The 20,541-nt window shown below is 41.2% G+C and overlaps 1 protein-coding gene across 1 annotated transcript; it reads left to right on the forward strand.

Annotated features, from left to right (window-relative positions):
* On the forward strand, positions 1-16,893 carry LOC115817145 (uncharacterized). The gene is made up of 3 exons (XM_030780391.1): positions 1-168; positions 11,650-11,702; positions 15,625-16,893. The coding sequence occupies exons 2-3, from the start codon at positions 11,671-11,673 to the stop codon at positions 16,373-16,375; spliced, it is 783 nt and encodes a 260-aa protein (XP_030636251.1). The 5' UTR covers positions 1-168; positions 11,650-11,670; the 3' UTR covers positions 16,376-16,893.
* Positions 16,894-20,541: the final 3,648 nt, after the last annotated feature.

Here is a 20,541-nt window from a genome sequence, read left to right on the forward strand (position 1 = left end):
ACTGTCTCTGAACGTTTAGACGTATCACTATGTTTTGTCTGAAAGTTTTAACACTTTATTTTCGCGATTCGGACATTTTAAGAATTGTCAACTAAATGAACTCTGGATTTATCCATAAAATTATATCACCTCTGGCAAACGCTTGCCACACCTTCGCCTGTGCATCAGGTAAGCGTAGTTAAGTTTATTTAGCTCTTGCTTGGTGTGAAGAAGTAAACAGAATTAAGGTGTGAATTAAGCGTAAATTTTTTTTTAAGATTTTCCGAATATTGGAATCCCTGTTGTTTTGATAAGCCTAAATCGACAACGAGGCAATACACCTGTTGCGGGTTCAGGTGCTCTACTACAAGCTGACTCATAGATGAGCGACTCTACCATGGTCCTACATCATAGTTGGCAAACTCTTCAAAAATAACACGTACTGGAGAGTACATGCCTTTTAAAGAGTTATGCTTCAGCGTTTTGGTAGTTCTGTCGTCGTAATGAACATCTAAAATGCTTCTATGAAATTATGGAACGGTGTTTTTTCCCTGTGTGGATGACTAATCATTTCGCTACATCCGTGCACACGTAAACAAACTAATTCTGGGTAAAAATTAGGTAGACGCAACTGTACACAAAACGCTCATGTTTTGTAGAACACACTATATATTCGGCGACAAAATCGATAAGTGTCGTGTGCTAGCGTTGCTCAATAGGCAATGGAGAACTAGGTTTTTAGCATATGGTAAATGAGGACTTGGTCATATCCGATTATTACTAAAGGGATCAGCAGTAGACTCCGTCATACCGTTGAAATAGGTTAGACAGATTCATGAATTAAAGTTTGACCAAGTGAGCAGTTGCATCGTGGGGCGGTCAAGAGTTTAAAGTTCACTTCTAATTGTTCAGCCCGGTCTTGGGGAAATATTTTGGTTTTGGCTGCGAACGTTATTGCTCGATGAATATAACGACTCGAATGAGGTATTGTGTTGTTGATTTACGTTGCTAACTTGCTCCGTTGCACTTTGAGGCCTACCATAACAACTGCAAAATCATTGAAAGCACTTCAGACTGAGCAGTAACTCAGTTTAATATATGGGGATAGCACAGTTGGCTGTTTCAAACCTGAGTTTCTTTCTGGCGTGTCAACTACTCCTCTCAGTGGAAACTGAGGACTGAGGTGTGGTGCTTAAGAAATGATGTCATTCACATGTTAAATGCTATGAGGTTACACTCTCCCTTCTCTCTCACTCTTTCTCCCCTTCTCCACCCCCTCACCCTTTTGCTCCTTCTATCCAGTGCGACCCCCCCCCCCCCTTTCTGTTTCTTAAAGATGTTGTAACCTTTTTTGCAAATTGTAAGCAGTTACACCAGATATAGCTCTCTCTCTCTCTCTCTCTCTCTCCCTCCTTCCATGTCTCCTGAGTAAGGACCTGTAGCTAGGACTGTGTTTGCATAGCTGGTGTGACTAGGATTGCTGTTTGGTTGGCAGCTGTTTCGATAAGGGTTTTTTTCACAGGTTAAACAGGATGGCCTTTTTTTTTTTCATTTTCATTTTTGTTTCTAAATCCTCCTATCCCATTTGTAAAAGGGGGTTCAGGAGACCTCAGTTTCATGAAGTTTCTGCCATCAGCACCACTTCACAGCCCTGTTTTTTTTAGTCACATAACTTCCGGTCAATCAGCTTCGCTGTTTGTTGTGTCAGTCTTGTTTCTCAGGCCATCTAACCTGTGATTTAATAGTTCCTCTCCTTGTGTAGCACAGGCACGTTTTAGCCACGTTTTCCTTGAAGCTGTCACAATCACCAAACCTGTGTTTGGTCACTGGTGTACATTTCCCTACACATCCGCCTTGTGCTAAATGATTTTAATTTGATAGTTGCTGGGTGGGAGGGGTGATTACTTTTGTGTAGCTAATGATTCTCAGCGCCCAGGGAGTGCTGCATGATGTGTTCCTCTGTTTTGTATGTTTAAAGGCATATTAAATGGTGATGTGGACATTCCCCAGAGAGCTAATTCACTATACTTTGGTTGCTATGTAAACACAACCATGGCAGCAGATTCCAAGGTAACACATCTGACCTCATCTGAATAAGGAATAGTATGATTCCATTTTACTGTCAGTGTGTGTTCACAGTTTGAATCATTCAAGAAAAATCTGTGTTTCGTTTTTTCTTGGGGCTTTTTATGTTATCAATCAGCTAACCAAATATACAACAGGATCTGTATGCCAATATGAGTAATGACATAATGTGGAGTCATTCATTTGAGTGTTATACAGACCACACCCAGAGGTATTTGACAAAACTTTAAAGGTTCTTATGAATATTAAGAAGGGTTCGAGCACATGCTTTTGGGGACCAGTTTTGATGCCAGTTAAGAAATCAGTCTTTAGTCTAATAATATAACTAATGAAATAGAGCAAACCTGTTAGGACAGCATGTGTGAGAGTCACACAGTCCCAAACTATCTGTAAACGTTGTGCTTTCTCTGTAGTTTATGTCTCTAAGTCACTCATAAAGACAGGATCATCTTGTTAGTTTTAAAGAAGGGGAAGAAAATGAGCTGAGTGAATGAGTGAAAAAAGAACAGGAAGCAGAGGACAGAGAAAGAGAAGAGAGGTGAAACCAGTCTGTCCACTTCTCTTCAAACCACCACACCTTCATCCCTCACTCACGTGAATATGATCCCCTTTTCAGTTACTGTACACACACACACACACACACAAACATACACACTTTAGCCCTCTCGCCTATATTGCTGTCACAGAATCACCAACTGGCAGGATGCAAGTGCGGCAGAGTGGCAGAGTTTATTAACAAACTTATTGCAAAAAACACAAACCAGAAAACACAGCACTGAAATAAGTAAATAACTAACAGAACTTGGTGTAGCTAACAAACAGGAGATTACTAGATGGAAACAAACAAATCAGGTTCGTAACTAGAGCCGCACGGAATACACATATAGCAAGTGTAGACTTCGCAGAGTGCTGTGAAAACAGAGAGGTTTAAGTAGGGGAGTGAATGAGTGCACGAAAGTGAAGACAGGTGTGGGAGATGAGTGAACAGATCGGTGATTAGAAAACCGCCGATGCTGATGGCTGAATGGCTGAAGTCAGCGGGGGAGGAGACGAGCTTGTTACAGTTGCCATGTATACTGGGTCTTTCCTGAGAGTCAGAGGCCCCTGTCTTTTGCAGCAGCCAAAGAGGAGCCCTCACATCTCAACAAGTAGAAATACTTCTCAGAGAATATGTTGGAAACATTGCATCTCAGCCAAAGAAGAAAAAAAAGAGAGAAAAACACCCTCGTGAACAGTGCTCTAAAATTTGACCATTATACATAATGTCATTATGTTCACGATGTTACTTTATTCAAATGAATCTGAATTCAAATGATTCGTTTGAATGCTCCCTGAACCGCCTTTTGCGTCATTCATACCCAGTGTGCTATCTGTGCACAGTCATGCTGTCTATGTTAATGACGGTTACGTAAAAGTGGTTAACCTGTCATCAGCTTATTAAAAAACAATAAGGAAGTGTGATGAAAATTTATTTTAAGTAGGTGCTAGTCAGGACACACATATGAAAGCATTTCAAACAGCGCACATCAAAAGAAGCTTTTATGAAATTTAGAGTTCTACTTCAGTTGGTTTTTTACAGTGTATAGCAACGGTAGTCACAGCAACAGATATTAATCAGAAAACAAAATATCACACAAATCAGGCAAGAGACACAAGACTGCTGTCTCCATTGGGTTTGGCCTGAGCGGACCCGCGGTGGTTTTTTGTGTGCTATTTGCTGTATGTTTTTAAAGAGAGGACTGTTGACAGAGGAATCAGAGGGCTTCGTACAGTGCCTGTTTGTGGATACTGAAACCTCCACATTGTTTCAACTGCCAACATTGACCCACACCCTTAACACGCTCTGTTAATTTTCACCCGTTTTAAAACAAAACAGTCATCAAAAAACACACACACACACACACACGCACACACAAAAACCTTCAGTGTGGTCATTAAAAGAAAACCTGTCCACAATATGTTTAAATTTAAAACTGTACAAAATTAACCATAGCTGTTGTCATGCCTTAATAATAACGAGCCCATGATAATAACTGTTTACTATTTTGCTATTTACTATTCGCTGTTTGAGCCATCTTTTCATCTGTCCCCACTGGTGAGTTTTGGTTCAGTATGTCACAGTAAGACTAGGTGCAGGAGGTTTGAGTAATACAGGTAATTCTCAAGGCACTACTGGTCTTTGTTGTTTAGAATTAACGCCTTGAAAGCATACCACCAAACGGAGAACATTCTCTGACATAAACCTGACAGCTTTCCACTGAGAAAGTAAACTTAAAAACAAAAAAAATTATAGCATTGCACAACATGATTGTCCTAGCTTTCTCATAAAAAAGTTCCCTTCAGCACTTCAGCAGTTTGGAGGGGTCACCCAGTGCCACACAGCACCACATGCTAAAACACAGCTCTACTCTCTCACATGCAGGGTGTGTGTCCACATATATGCCTATGTGAATGTGTCTCTCCTTTGAGTAAACAAAGCTTAATCTTGATCTCATTAAATGTGTTGAGATTTCAGGCGTTTAGTCTCTGTGTCTGTGTGTTTGCATGTGGAACTATAACTACTTGAGGAATGTCTCTTTGTCACCTCTCGTAGGCCTGTGTTGCTGATAAATGAGAAACACTTTTTCTTCCCTTTGTGTGTGTGTGTGTGTGTGTGTGTGTGTGTGTTTAGGGGTCATAAGACTCAGGCCCCCAGAATTCAATCTTCCCTCATATTTAGGCGGCAGTCTGCCCCTCTGCTGTCTCGTTCTCCAAGATGGAGCATTTCAATTTTCACACCAAAGTGAAACTGGGGAGAAAATAACTGTCAGCCTGGGACAGAGCAGAATTTTTATTCATTTTTAAATATTTTAAATGTAATTTTACTCCTTAATGTACAGACTCATATCAAATGAAGAGACTCTAATCTCTTAAGTCTTAAAGACTTTTTAAAAGACCGTGGCCACAGGAGGCACATGGTACTGCTGAATGTGAACTGCTCTCTATTTAACCTCTTGATTGCACTCTGATGCATCGGCTGTGACAGCTGGCCAATGCCATGTCATCTGAGTTTCCCTGCCTCTATACAGACAGTTCCAGTTTAGACAGATTCAGCACTAAAGTCACTCATACGGTTGCTTTGGCCTTTTGCATCAGTAATATAATTACGACAGATTTGCCCTGGGTGTGTTACGTCTAAAGCATATCGGTAGTTATTACAGAACTGTGGTGGAGATGAACTGAACTGTAGAAGACTCAGTAAGCTCACTGGGAATGGGTTGATGCAGTTATAAGTGGTCCTTCTGTATTTGGGCTGATTGATTCCGGGTTGGTCCTGTGCTGTAAATGTCTACAGGTTGTCTGCCCTATTTATCTAAAAGATATTTTTAGATCAGTTGTTTTATAATAGCTTTGACAATACATCTCAGGTTTCCATAGCAGTCTGATTGTGGGACGCACTGTAGCCTAATTTAACAGATATTGTGAAAGAGAGATTGGTAATAAACTGGAGAAGACATGGCCTAGATGACACTGCAGTGGATCTGTAAACTTGGTTCAGGATAATTGAAGACAATAAAAAAAGGCGGAACACTGTTTTTATATTTGTGTGTGTGTGTGTGTGTGTGTGTATACACACACACACACACACATACAGTTGACTGTAATAACTTTGTGATATCATGGAACAACACATTGACTATAGAAACTGTGTTATGCTATAGAACAGCTGATTATAGAAGCTGGGTTATGCTATAGAACAGCTGATTATAGAAACTGTTATGCTGTAGAACAGTTGACTGTAATAATTTTGTGATGTCATAGAGGAGTTGACTGTAATAACTTTGTAATGTCATAGAAGAGTTGACTGTAATAACTTTATGATGTCATAGAAGTGCTGACTATAAAACCTCTGTTATGTATGCTATAGAACAACTCACTATAAAAACTATGTTATGTATAGTATAGAACGGTTGACTGTATAAGCTTTGTGATGTCACAGAAAAGCTGACTATAAAAATTATGTTAACAGTAAAAATTGTGGTAGGTCTATGACATATAATGCATGCAGCTGGTTTTGCAGCACAGCATCAACAGCAAAACACAAAACGGAAATAAAATATGGTATTAGCCGTTTCCATCACACAGTATACAGACCACAAGGCAGAGATGCACTATCGGTAAATTAAAAGTCAGCAATGAGAAAGTTAACCGAGTGCACCTTTGTGTATACCACCAGCAGCTGAAGTGGTATAGTTCATCATCATTAAATACGGACAGAAGGTATCAGATGACAGGATTTTATTGAGACCAAATGAATAAGACTTGTCAGTCCAAGCATTGTCATCATTCTGCCTGTGGTTTGAAAGGCAACGTTAGGCCCTGCTGTCTTCCGGTTTTTCCGGTTTGCTGTGTACATATCAGCGGCTGTCAGCTGTTATTGTCCCTGAGGGGACGGAGTGTTAACACGGATCTAACACATCCTGCCTGCAGGGGACTCGTTCAGACTTCCATCAGTAACACTCCTGCTTCCACTACCAAACAGTAGCAGAACACCCCTGTACCTTAGGTGTCAGCGAGCGATGTGAACCTTACTCAGGGAAACAAATGGGCAGGTTGTATGAGCCTGTATGTGGAACATGAGGTTAAAAAAATCTATCCTATGTGCAGCAAGCTTTCTAAAATATGAGCTTTACAGCAGGAGCTACCTGTCAACTTTATTTAGGAAAACACACACCAAAACCTGCTAGTAAAAAGTACACATTTATGACCACTCTCTTTCTTTCTTTCTTTCTTTCTTTATTTATTTCTTTCTTTCACACTCCCAAATACACACACTTACACATACTACAGCCCAACCAATACCAGATTTTTAAGTCCAGAACTTATATTGTCATTGTAATCTACTGACCAACAGCATAAAGAACAATGTTTGAAAGAAATTAAAAGAAAGAAAGTAAGACAAATTCTTTCAAAAAGTGAATTTCAAAATAAAGAAAATTAAGCGTTGCTAGCACTTTTACATTTGAAAAATAAATATACCAGCTGACCATAGCAGTAAATTCTGGTTCCCAGTCTCAATATCCCATATGGTAACTTAACTATTGCCTTTATGACATCACACTTCTTTATGACATCACACTTCTCTGTATTGTTACTGTTATGTGACCCTATCAGTCAGTCTGTGCAGTAAGCCACAATAGCCTCAATGTTTCTTTTTAAGCAACAAAGGAAAATTATAAAGAGGAAATACATCATCTAGCTGGGTTTTTTTGTTGTTGTTGTTGTTTAATTGACTTCTGAAGGGTTTGATTGCTGCAGGCTGGCAAGAACATGATTTTATTTTGTCAGGTCTCTAACTTATGTGCTGCAGATGAATGTATTCACATTAAGCCAACAGGATGGCTAATGTTGCAGTACATTGAGTTTGTACTTTTTCGTTATCTCGGTTGTTTTGAAGGTGCTGTAGTACTTTATCACGCATTGGTAAGGTTCACTAAGCACACTGACTCATGTTTGCTTCAGACTCCAGATTCATGCAGTCAAAGAAAGGAACATATTTAGATGGTAACAGAGGAACCATTTGAGATGGTAACTTTATCGGTGTGAAGTTAGAGATGACATGCAAAACTTTTGAATGTCTTTTCTCCAGTCATGGGTATATTTGCCATGAAATAAACACCTACAAGTGAGGAAAAAATGTAAATTATAACATTGATGATATTTATGAGATATATATGCCTTTGCTTTAAGCCATCGGAGTGTAATCCTACACTGGTTGTGACCTTTTCAAATATCTCCATATGTCGCATGACCATACTGAATAAACACACACGTATGTATGCACAGTATGTGTTCAGTATGTGTTGAGCTGGTGAGTCAACCTGGTTCAAAAAAACATTATGTGCTTAGGAGCACCTTGTAATAGGTCAGTTAAAACCAACACACACAAGGTTTGGCTAATGCTAAGCAAATGGATACAATAATACGGAGTGTTTGTTATGTACAGTAGCATAAATGACCAGAACATACAGAGGGTCATAAAACGTAGTGACGATAAATCTGTCAAAGTCAAATATTACCAGACGAGTTGCGTCCTAAGACACACACACACACACACACACACAAAAGGAACATATTTACACACACACACACACACACACACACACATACACACAAAAGCCATAGCCCCCGCGTACAGAGAAGATTAGGAAATGTTTGCTCTGACTTTGAGTTTGGCTTTCCATTACTAGACTTGAGTCCAAAATTTTCTGTGGGAACACAAACTCTCTCTTTGTTATCTTAAACTCTATGTAAAGTAAATTATCCATCGCAATATGAAGTACAGAAAGAATTTACCTTCAGCTTTATAAAAGGTCGAATGTCCATCAGAGACAAAAATATTTGCCTTCCGTATTAACGTCATGAAATTCAACCCCACAATGTCCGTGTCATGACAGGACTGAAATATGATATTTTGGCCTCTGTAGTTGTCATCACATGAAACAAATGTCATATTTGAAATGGATTACAAAACTGATTTGACAACAACTTCACTGTTTCTTATTCAATATCCCAGTGCTTTAAATATACATGAGACAGCAGTTGTATCAAAACTACTGAGAATCAATCTCTCTCTCTCTCTCCCTCTGATTATAACATTTCTGTAAAATTGGAATATGTTTCTTCCCTCCTGTGCACCTGAGGAGAATGAGGTTTGTTGCTGTGTAGCTGTGGTTCAGTGGGACCAAAGGTGTGCTTTCAGAAGTGGGGCAGTGTGTTGTAGGCTGTGCAGTGTGCGACAGGTCAGCCAGCTGTCAGAGTCTCATTCCTGCTGTGCTTCCCTGCCCACACCACAGCCGGACAGCTGCCACTGATTGGCTGCATCTGGAGCCCCATTAGCCAACCACGCTTGTTAACACAAGAGCTTGATTTGTCTTTGGACCTGATCCAGGGCCTGTGAGGGTATAGAACTAATGTCCTGAGATTGCAGGTTTCATTCTGTCTCTATTTCATATTTTTATATAGTTTCTAAACCCCCAGATTTGGCCTTCATCACCATAAAACAGTCAGGGTCCCTTTCATGAAGACATGAAGTCCTCCACTGTAAAACATTTCATGCACTTTTTATATACAGCACATAGAGCAATTAGTACAATTTGTCACTGTTGAGACTGTTGTAGCCCAGTGGGTAAAATTATATTTCAGAAGTGTCACATGCGGATTTTTGTGGAATAAATTATTCATATCAATGATGGTGTTATGCGGAATAAATGATTCATATCAATGATGGTGTTATGCATGAGGCACCATCTTATTTGCGGTGGATGTGTCCATTCTTTTGTCTTGATATACTGTGTGGCTGTGAGTTTGTGATGTGTGTGTATCTATGTGTGTGTATGCACTTATGTGTCTGTGTGTATCTGTGTGCATATGAGTGTGTGTGCGTGTTCACACTTCCACCCCAACCCATGACTCGTACATGTGACACAGGGGTTTCTTTAGCATCATTTGGCTTTGGGGTTTTCTACAAAACATCAGCTTCTCTAACAAACCAAGCAATGAAAATCACTCAATAAAAATGCAGTGCTCTAGAGGCATTTACCAAAGCTTTTTTGAAAGTTGTCTGTTCAGATAAAGAGGCTGTCTAGAGACTTAGTATGTGGAAAATGTTTGCTGTCATATGGTTTTGGGCTGTTTATCATTGTTTTGTAATGTGCATCACTGTTTATTTAGGGACACAGGAGAATATATCAGAAAAGCTGCATGCCATGGCTCATTGTAGCTGCCCTGGACCAACTGGCTATTTCTCTTACCCATATTCATGTTGATGTTTTTTTTTCTTTATTTTGGCAGCTACCAGTCTATCTTCCTCTTAGTTCAACTGCCATTACTTCTTAAGTTTTCAGCGCCAAAAACTACTTCTTCCTTTTCCCCTCTCACTCTCTTTTTCTTTTGAAAAGGTTAGGAGAGGGGAAATAACGCCGTACTTGCTTGAACGGCAGGTCTGTACAAACTCCGCTGTTAATAATTTACCAGTCATTTGGTCAGAGAGAGAGAGAGAGAGAGAGAGAGAGAGAGAGGAAAAGGGAAAAAAAAACAAATACTGAAACGCGCCACAGGGAGGGAAAAGGTCACTGCATCCAAGACGGCTCCTCGCGAAATAATGACGGATTAATGTCGGCTCTTATCCGGCCAGCCTCTGCGGGGAACATTCCTGAATGCCACGGGAGCGTGCGTGGCTGACTCCACACACTCGGAATTCTGTTCTCGGCCCACACATGACAGTTCGATATGTCAAAGCTATACTAGGGGATCGATACGAGACAAAACCATTTAGGATGAACGTCTTGTGGCACAACTCAACAGTTTGGGTTTTTAAATGTCAACCATTTCGTCGAAAGATTGCAGGTTTTTCGTTTTTTCGTGGTCACTAAGACTAGGCAACAGGTGTCATTTTGAAACGGGCATCATTAAAAAGGTTACGCGTTTCAGAACACGAGTTGGCGCTGAGCGTATTCAGTCCCTGTCCTGTGCTTACCTGAGCGGTAAAAGCTGACACTTCGGAATGAATGCGAGACTGTGTGAGCCCAATTTTAATAAAGGAACGTAACCCTTCGATCGAAATGTCTCCCTCTACAAATAGGAAACGGCTGTGGGCCTCTCTAATATCGAAACATAACTGCACTAAAATAATCTAGGAAACAGTAGGCTAAGACATACCTCCTAACTGTGCATACCTTCCCCTATTTATGAAATTATGACAATTATGAGAATCTGTTCCCCAATGCAGTATTCCACCCTTAAAGGCGCTCTGCAACGTGTTCTTACCCCTGCACCAATTACACACTTGTCGGCTACCAAATGATGACGGACAACCCCTTCATGCGGACCCATCTTGTATTGCGGTAGTCTTATTCCTCCCCAGTTGTTAAGCACCATCTGTCCTCCCAAAGTCAGCGGGGACACGTGGCGCCTATATTACTGTAGTAAATGTAAAAGGCACGCTCACATCTCAAATTTAAACTCGTTAAAACAAAAAACCTTGCTCATCGAAGACCGCTAGCCGTTAAACCGAGAATCCGAGCAGTCATGTAGCGGTAAACCTGGTTTACCAGATATGGCTTTCTATTTTAGTTTTTATTTTGTGAAAAATATGAGCGAGTGGAGGGCATGTGCTGGTGATAATTTGCTCTTGTCACAAAAGACGTCTTGGAGATGCGACTATCGGTTTAAGCTTTTCGCTCACTCGCTAGGGCGTTTGGCACGGTATCCTTAAACCTCGATGGCCATGGTTGGAATCCCGTTTGCGGATAATCCGTTACAATTACAGTACTGTATGTTGTCAAGATAATGGCTGAAGGAAGGAACTCTTTTAGCAATAATTTTGGCTCGAGCCCAGGGTGATGGACAATAATATCAAACTAAATAGTCCAGTGCTTAATAACTCCTGTGTTAGTGATACAGCAAAAATTCCCCCTGACTGAGTAAGCAGGAGAGTGCTCTGAGTTTTGTCCTTTTGTTTAGGGTTATGTTTCTGATGTGTGTAATCAGAGGTATGAAACACCTTTAACTGAAACTACCCTCTTCTTTTGTGTCTCTTCCCAGCTCTCATTCAAAGCTCTCCAGATGGGGTGCAAATGTTGTAGGATGATTAAAAGGTAAGAAATATTTTATGTTAATAAATATTCTGTCAATAACATTAAAAAGACTGATTCACACTGTTATGGTTTGTGTTCTTTACCGTTACTAAACAAACAGTTTGGACAAGTCTACATGTAGAGTACAGTGTCATTAGCAGCGTGTAGCGGTTCTTGGACCAGAGAAGTAAACTACAACTTAAAAAAGAAAGAAGAACTTAAGGAGGGGTCCCTAGGTTTTTAAAGGGAAATGCCACATATTTTCATCACTTTACCGCTATATTTTTACCAATATGTAGCTTTAGATAGGGTATGATTTGAAGGGGCCATTTGGTTATCAGGAATTTGGGTTTTATATTCTCCCTGTATTTCCAATAAACATTTCTAAAGGAGAATTGTCTATGGTATAAAAAAAAAAAAGATGAAGTACTGAATCGCTGAAGATGAAAGTACAGTTTGTTGAATTACTCAGTGTGATTTGTGTTTTATTTTTTAGAAAAAAAAAACTTATTTCATCTCTGGATGATTTCTGGCTGTGTGTGACATGGGGAAAGTACAGGGTAAATTACAGAGAGTCTTCCTGCTGTGACCTGCTATTCACAGACCAGTTCAATATGCCAATATCACTCTCAATGTCTCTCACTGAGATAGACAGACAGACAGACAGACAGACAGAGAGAGAGCAGGACAGGGAAAGTGACAGAGAGCAAGATGGGGGTGAGAAAGAAACAGACAGGGAGAGAGAGAAATGTGCGGGCAGATCTGAGTTCACACGTAAGCACGATACACTCCCAAACACACATGCACACACTCAAACACACACACACACACGCCACCTCTTAATTGTGCTTAGTGTCACATTTCTGGGCTTAGTGTGATATGGCCAAAAAAGGAATTATTCCCAGTCAGCCACACACACACACACACACACATATATATATATATATATATATATATATACACACACACACATACACCTGTGTGTGTGTATATATATATGTGTGTGTGTGTGTACTGTCTCTCTCTCACACTCTCACACACATTAGTGTCTCAGTAAAGTGAAGTTTTAATCTGATGGGTAACAATATATGTTGATCATTACCATAAATTACTCGGATTGTGATTCTGTGAACTGATGTGGGGCTATGCCCCCCACCCCCAATTCTGCACCCACAGTACCACATAACCATCTTGGGCGCTCTCTCTTTCCCCCCTCCCCCTTTATATGAGCTGTGACATCACACACATGTCTTATTCATTCCACTAGTTATGTTCCAAATATGATTTTGTTTGTTAAAAATGTCCTTGTGTGACTCTTTCGGAGTCCAGTTGTCTCGGCATTGTTTTTTTCCTTGGCTTTTTGAGTTTGGGCTTTGGGTGGAATTATTTTTGGAAAGTAGTACAGATACGTCTGAAATTCCAGTGGCATGGGAGGTCTGTGAGCTGAAGGAGAGGTAAGTGAATGGGGCTAAAAAGAATGAGATAAATAAATTGAGAATGCAAGAAACTGCCGTCGATCTTTCTCTTATTCTCATTTACCTGTTTTTTATTTTTACAACACTGAAAGAGCAAAGTCACACTGTCTTCTTTCATTTAACATTAGCACAAGTCTCTCTGTCTCTCTTTCTCTCTCACACACACACACTCTCCCTCCCTCTTTCCTTTTCTCTCTCTCTCCCCATCCTCTCTCTGTCCCTCTCTCTCTCGCTCGCTCTCTCTATCTCAGACTGTTTTGTAGTGGGGGGTGTGAGGACCAGAAGGGCCACAGCAGGAAGTGTCTGACAGCAGTTAGCACCATTCTCAAACACACCAGGACCCCTGCTGCTTCCCTCTACCCAAATCACCTCTCTCTTTACCAAACTCCTCCTCTCCTCTCTTCTCTCTGTCTCTCTACCACACTACTCCTCTCTCCTCTTCTCCCCCTCTCTCCTTATGTCCTTGATTTTTTTTTCAGGGAAGAGCAGAGGAACCTTTGTACTATATTGAGGCATAGGTTTAATTTAGAGAGAGAGAGAGAGAGAGGTTTGTCACTGTGGTAGACATAATGGCTCTAGAGTGTTGTTCAACAGACATTCAGTTTCACCTGAGTTGGTTTAAGGCACAATATAACATTCAGTTCAATAAATCATCTATATCAATCATCTACTGTTTGGCGTGAATATTTCTCCCAGTCAGTGAGGTCAATTTCAAACAGCTATGAAAATGACCTTGACTCATGTGGATGAGGGATGGACAGTGAAGAGATGAAGGGGTGTGTCAGTAATATTATATCAGAGCACTAACCTTAACAGAGCACCTGACATCCCAGTCTGATCAGAGAGGGTGTGTGTTCTAGGTCTTATCAGCGAGGGTGTGTGTTCTAGACCTGATCAGAGAGGATGTGTGTTCTAGGTCTGATCAGAGAGGGTGTGTGTTTTTGGTCTACTGGTTTTCCTCAGGCTCATTCTGCATATAGTCAAATCCACAACCCTTGTCTGTCTGAGTCTAACACAAAAACAAACACAGAGACAAGTGCACACAAACACTCGCATGCCTGTCCACAGACGCACATGAATGAACGCAGAAACACAGAAACAAGTATACAAACAGTGACACAGCCATGCTCATGCATGCTCTCACACACACACACACTTTTGCCTCCTTGTGCATATGCATTCCTACACACATACATGCGCGCTCACACCCACACACATACAATCATTGGTCCAATCCTTATTCTAATGATGCTGGTTTCAGACACTTGTGACTTGTGACAAGTTTTGAGATCTGTGCATTTGTGGTGTGCTTTAGCCTGGTTTAAATAAAGTTAGTTTTTTGGTGGTGTGCTTCAGCCTGGTTTTTCAGCTGAGATGGAGGAATTTTCATTTTTAAACCTCTATTTTGAAAAACAACTGTATGGTCGTCTTTGCTCAACAGTAACATCAACAAAAACAGTCTTTTTACTAAGTTAATCTGTATGGATGATTTATCTATTTATCTTAATCCTCTCTTTTTCCTCTAATGTTTTCATCTCCTCTCTTTTTCCTCTAATGTTTTCATCTCTTCTCTTCTTCCTCTAATGTTTTCACCTCCTCTTTCTCCTCTAATGTTTTCATCTCCTCTCTTCTTCCTCTAGTGTTTTCACCTCCTCTTTTTCCTCTAATGTTTTCATCTCCTCTCTTTTTCCTCTGGTGTTTCCTCTCTTTTTCCTCTAGTGTTTTCACCTCCTCTTTTTCCTCTAATGTTTTCATCTCCTCTCTTCTTCCTCTAATGTTTTCACCTCCTCTTTTTCCTCTAATGTTTTCATCTCCTCTCTTTTTCCTCTAATGTTTTCATCTCCTCTCTTTTTCCTCTAATGTTTTCATCTCCTCTCTTTTTCCTCTGGTGTTGCCTCTCTTTTTCCTCTAGTGTTTTCACCTCCTCTTTTTCCTCTAATGTTTTCATCTCCTCTCTTCTTCCTCTAATGTTTTCACCTCCTCTTTTTCCTCTAATGTTTTCATCTCCTCTCTTTTTCCTCTAATGTTTTCATCTCCTCTCTTTTTCCTCTAATGTTTTCATCTCCTCTCTTTTTTCTCTAATGTTTTCATCTCCTCTCGTTTTCCTCTAATGTTTTCATCTCCTCTCTTTTTCCTCTAGTGTTTCCTCTCTTTTTCCTCTAATGTTTTCATCTCCTCTCTTTTTCCTCTAATGTTTTCATCTCCTCTCTTTTTCCTCTAATGTTTTCATCTCCTCTCTTTTTCCTCTAGTGTTTTCACCTCCTCTTTTTCCTTTAATGTTTTCATCTCCTCTCTTTTTCCTCTAGTGTTTTCACCTCCTCTCTTTTTCCTCTAATGTTTCATCTCCTCTCTTTTTCCTCTAGTGTTTTCATCTCCTCTCTTTTTCCTCTAATGTCCTCTAACAAACCATATGTGACAAAATGACTGCATTACCAAATTTCACTGTTGTTTCCCTCTCTCTCTCTCAGTTATATTTATGATCCATCTGTCCCTGTTGACGTCCATGGTTCTAAACGGGATCCCATTGGAGGCCCATTGTATCAGTCCCACCAGCTGCCCGACGACGTGGATCGCACATCCAAGAAACAGGGCTTTCACAACCTGGGCTACACCAGCAGCAGCGGCAGTCCTGGAGTCTTGGGTCCCAACAAACTGGACATCGACAACAACCACATCAACCGGCTCCATGCCAACCTCCCTAGTGAGCAGTCCAGGCCCACCAACCATCCCCGAGCCGGAGGAGGGGTCGACAGGGAAGACCCCAGCCTCTACATCCTCCAGCCCAAGACAGGGGACCTGAGAGAGCCTCCACCGCTCCCGAGTGAGCCCCCAGTTTACCATATCTCATTGCTGAAGACAGATCCGGGCACAAGAGGAGACAGGTTCCGTGATTCAGGGCTGGGGAACGGGGGCTTGATGGAAGATTCAGAGGATGGGTACCGCTACAGGGAGGACGACGAAGAGAGGGAAAGCGGAGTGGCGAGTACGCCAGACTACATCGGCGACACGGCAGACGAGGAGAGTGTTCTCTCTGGGGACATCCACACGAGCAGCACCAGTCTCTCGTCTGCAGACACCAAGGACGGCAAGTTGTCACTCTCAAAGAGAGAGGGAGTGAAGGAGAACGCAGAGGAGGACAATCAGAGTGTCACTGACTCCATGGTGGCAGAAGCTCTCGCTGCACTGGAAGCGGCGACAGCGGGGGAGGAGTATGAGTGACAATTCTGACCAACCAATCACGAGAGAGAGAGAGAGAGGTGCATCGTCTGATGATGACAGACTAGATCTTGGTGAGATCTGAATTGAACATAAGGGTGCTTTGTTTCATCCTTTCTATAAATAAGCCAAAACTCTTTCTTAGGAAATCATTTTTGAAAGACCAATAAACCAAGAACGCTTAGTAAGTTGGGAAAATGGGGGGGGGTAGAAGAAACACTCTCTTGAATTTGAATCAAATTCAGAGTGGACTTTGTGATATGGGCTGCAATTAAGCTACAAATTGTTTACAGAAAAAAAGAAATGTACTCATAATTCTAGTTTGAACTGTAAGAGGCTTAACTATTGACTTTCTGGATGCTTGGCAAGGACCTGAAATGAAATGAAATCCTTTATTGTCATTGTAGCCCTATACACAGTACACAGTGGGACGAAAATTCATTCTCTACACGCACTAGGAACAGTAAGCACACACACTAGGAGCAATGAGCAGTGCGCACACACACACTAGGAGCAATGAGCAGTGCGCACACACACACTAGGAGCAATGAGCAGTGCGCACACACACACTAGGAGCAATGAGCAGTGCGCACACACACACTAGGAGCAATGAGCAGTGCGCACACACACACTAGGAGCAATGAGCAGTGCGCACACACACACTAGGAGCAGTTGGCAGCCGCAGCACAGCACCTGGGGAGTGACTCCAGTTCTTTTTTTCAAGGGCCCTAACCGGAGTATTAACCCTAGCATACATGTCTGTAATGGTGGGAGGAAACCCACACAAACACGGGGAGAACATGCAAACTCCACACAGAGAGGACCTGGGATGGCCGGGATTCGAACCCAGGACCTTCTTGCTGTAAGACAACAGTGCTAACCTGAGCCACTGTGCTGCCCACTGTGGTGTAGATGTTCTTTTTACCTTGTGTGTGTGTGTGGACTCAGACCTAAAGACTAAACCCTGCTTTGATCCTCTTTTATTACCCTCTGTAAAACAAGTTCCGTTTTCTCAGCCCAGGAAGCATCTCAGTGCTGATCTTCACAAGGCACAAGGCTCAAATGTGTGTTTTAGAATTCTTCCTGCCAGGGCTGGTGTCAGTTCTGAATTGGTCTTGATTTGAATTGGAGCACTGATAGTTCATTCTAATTCAGTTCTTGGAATTGCAGTTGGAGCAGGAATTAAATTGAACTGGAATATGTCACACCACAAGATCTGAACTGAAAAAATGGATCACTGTTTCTGTTGTCTGCAGAGGGAATGTAAACAGGACTGAATTGTTGAACAGAATGTATTGCATCTTAACTGTTTTTAGATTTAAAACGTGTTTTTTAAGAAAGTTAAAGTTGGTGTGAACAAATGTGTGGTAGCCAGAGAAACCTGTCACAGGTCAGTGGCTCCCTACTTCAGTAAATAGTTAAAAATGATAGAAAAATAGGTTTTATGTGAAAATAAGATTTTGGTGTAATTTGATTGTTGAAAATCCAGTCCTGGAGGCCCAGAGTCCTGCTGCTTATTCTGTCAACCAACAACGTGTGGTCTTTGATTGGCCAAAGAGCACACACACCTGTTTTTCAGGTTAAAATCAACAGGTGAGAAAGAGGTGAAAACAGGGCTCAGCAGTGTGACCATTTCACTCCCTTGTGCGAGTAAAAACAGTTGTTTTCTCGAAATCGTGAACCAGTTATTCCGTTTTCTTGAGAAAACAAAATTTTGTTATTTCATGACAATGACATAAATAAGTTGAGATCTCAAGAAAACAAAGAAAAATGTGAGTGAAATGGTTGCACTGTAGAGCTCTGGGTAAAACAAAAATCTGCAGCGGCCTGACCCTTGTTGACCGGATTTAGACACCCCTGTTCTGTACCCTATGGCTTCTGAGTTACAATCTGTTAAAAGTTGAAGATCATTGTTTATTTTTGACATTTTCACCTAGTAGATCAACCCTTAAAGACATCTAGCCTATATGCTGCTATAGTCTCTTTCCTTAGATACTGTAACTAGTCATCAGGCTGTCCCTCAGATCAGTTTGACAGACTGTTCAAAGATCAAAATCCATCAATCAAACACCAAAAACAAAAGTCATCAATCAAACACCACAAACAAAAGCCATCAATCCAACACCATTGCAGTGAGAGGCTCTGCAGTGAAACTGGATCCAGACTAAGCTAGGACACAGACAACCTTCATGACCAGAGGGGTGCTCCAGAAAGCAGGTTTAGTGAAAACTCAGAGTTAGTTCATTCAGAGCAAGTAGTAAACCTCCTAATAAAAGAGCCTTGGCTTTGTTTTGCCCCAGTTTTATTGCCCCCCCCCCCACTCGGCTGATGTCAACTGTATAATGTCATATAATGTCTGATTTAGGTATGGACAAAGGCCAGATAAGAAGTTGTCTGGAAAAAGTTAGACTTCAGGGTGGGTATTCCAGAAAGTGGGCTTAGTGAAAACTCAGAATTAGTTAACTCAGGCTAAGTAGTAAACCTCCTAGTAGAAGAGCCTCATACCTTCATTCTTCTAGCAAAACAAAGCCAAACAGGTTTTCTATTAGGAAATTAAGCCTGCTTTCTGCAACATCCCCCCGGAATCAAACTGGATCAGCAGGTACAAAGTGCTGGCATAGCAGGCAGCAAATCTTTTTCTCCTGTCATCAGAAAAAAACAGATGACATTCACATTTATGGCAACTCATGGTCCTGCTCCAGGTGACAGACATGGTGATCCATTTCCAGATATTGTAAAGTGACTTTCAACTGGTATTACAGGAAATGGCAATAAGTAACATGGATTTGTGTTTATGGTAATTATTCAGTTTGAATTTGAGAAGCTTGCCTCTGGAAAATGCTTTTGAAGAGGATGTTTCACGGTTTCCGACTAGACATTCAAAATCGTCAAGCTGCGTTTAAACTGTTCTCCACAAAGTAGAATCATATTCGAAGTGAATTCAGTTCAGAACAGGTCCCTCTGATTCATTTCCATTTCCATTTCCTTGGAGGTATTTCTAATTGCGGCTCTTCCCTTGAATTACAATGAATTCATTCATGAATTGACTCAACCTTGACTTCTGCTTCTCAGTAATGTACTCATGTGAATGTTTCAGAATGTTCTGGAAGATACTATCATAAACTGTTCTGTCTTGAGTGGGAGTCAAACTTTACACAGCGTGTCAGGCAGTGATTTTAGGCTTGAGTGTCCTCTCTTCAGCCTCCACACAGCCAGTGGCCTTGTATAGCTGGTGTTTTTTCTTCAGGGAGCAAAACCACTTTGCATGGCATAAACTCACACACAGAGAGACAGTTCCTGGTGAAGTATCGGTTTCTTCAGGAAGACATACTTGTGAATGTTTTTTTTCTTCATCATTCTGTTATATATGTATTATGTGGTGGAGTGCTCAGGCATTGTGTAGGAGTTGTGATTCACAGTTACCTGTGCTTGTGAATATGTTGTGAATTTGTTGCAGTAATCAGGCTGGTGACGTTAGACGATTGACTGACTGATCTGACAGAAGCCAGTGTTAACCGAGGCCTGAGAGAGAGAGAGATGATGGACGATCCATACAAAAAAACAACATTCATATTTATATCAAAAGCACTTCATATTAACTACACTACAGTTTTTTTTTACTGTCCCCCCCCCCCCCCACACACGCTTTTTGTTACACCAGACCTGAATTTCCCCATTTCACACTGAGTTCGTTTGGAGCTAAATACATGGAACAATACCAATCCAACCATTAGTAAACTTTCTTACTTCAGAGTGGAGCCTGGAGATATGCAGCAAGAAAAAACTTGAATGCGGCTGGCCGCTTCGTGCAAAGCTGAGACAGTCTGCACTCTACTCCTGCTGCCTTACGGCGTTCAAGTTGGAATATCGGGAAGTTCAGGGGAACAAATTGAGCAGACATCGTCCTAACTGTCTCTTCATTGTCTGTAAACCTTCAAATTTCCAAAGCAGTACTTTGAAGTGCTTTTGATACATGGTACTATGCAGGTATCCACTAAAAAAACGCTTTGAACGGAGTTAAATGCTAGCTTAACGGCTTGAGACCCATCAGTTCTGGATTATGCTGTTTTATTATTTTCTCTTGGGGCAACCCACCCACCTGCAGCATGAAGTAGCTAAAGGTGTTAATCTGAAAGACAGCTCAGACAGAAGAAACAGAAGAATACAAA

This window comes from Chanos chanos, chromosome 7, assembly GCF_902362185.1.
Source record: "Chanos chanos chromosome 7, fChaCha1.1, whole genome shotgun sequence".
Lineage (NCBI taxonomy): Eukaryota > Metazoa > Chordata > Actinopteri > Gonorynchiformes > Chanidae > Chanos > Chanos chanos.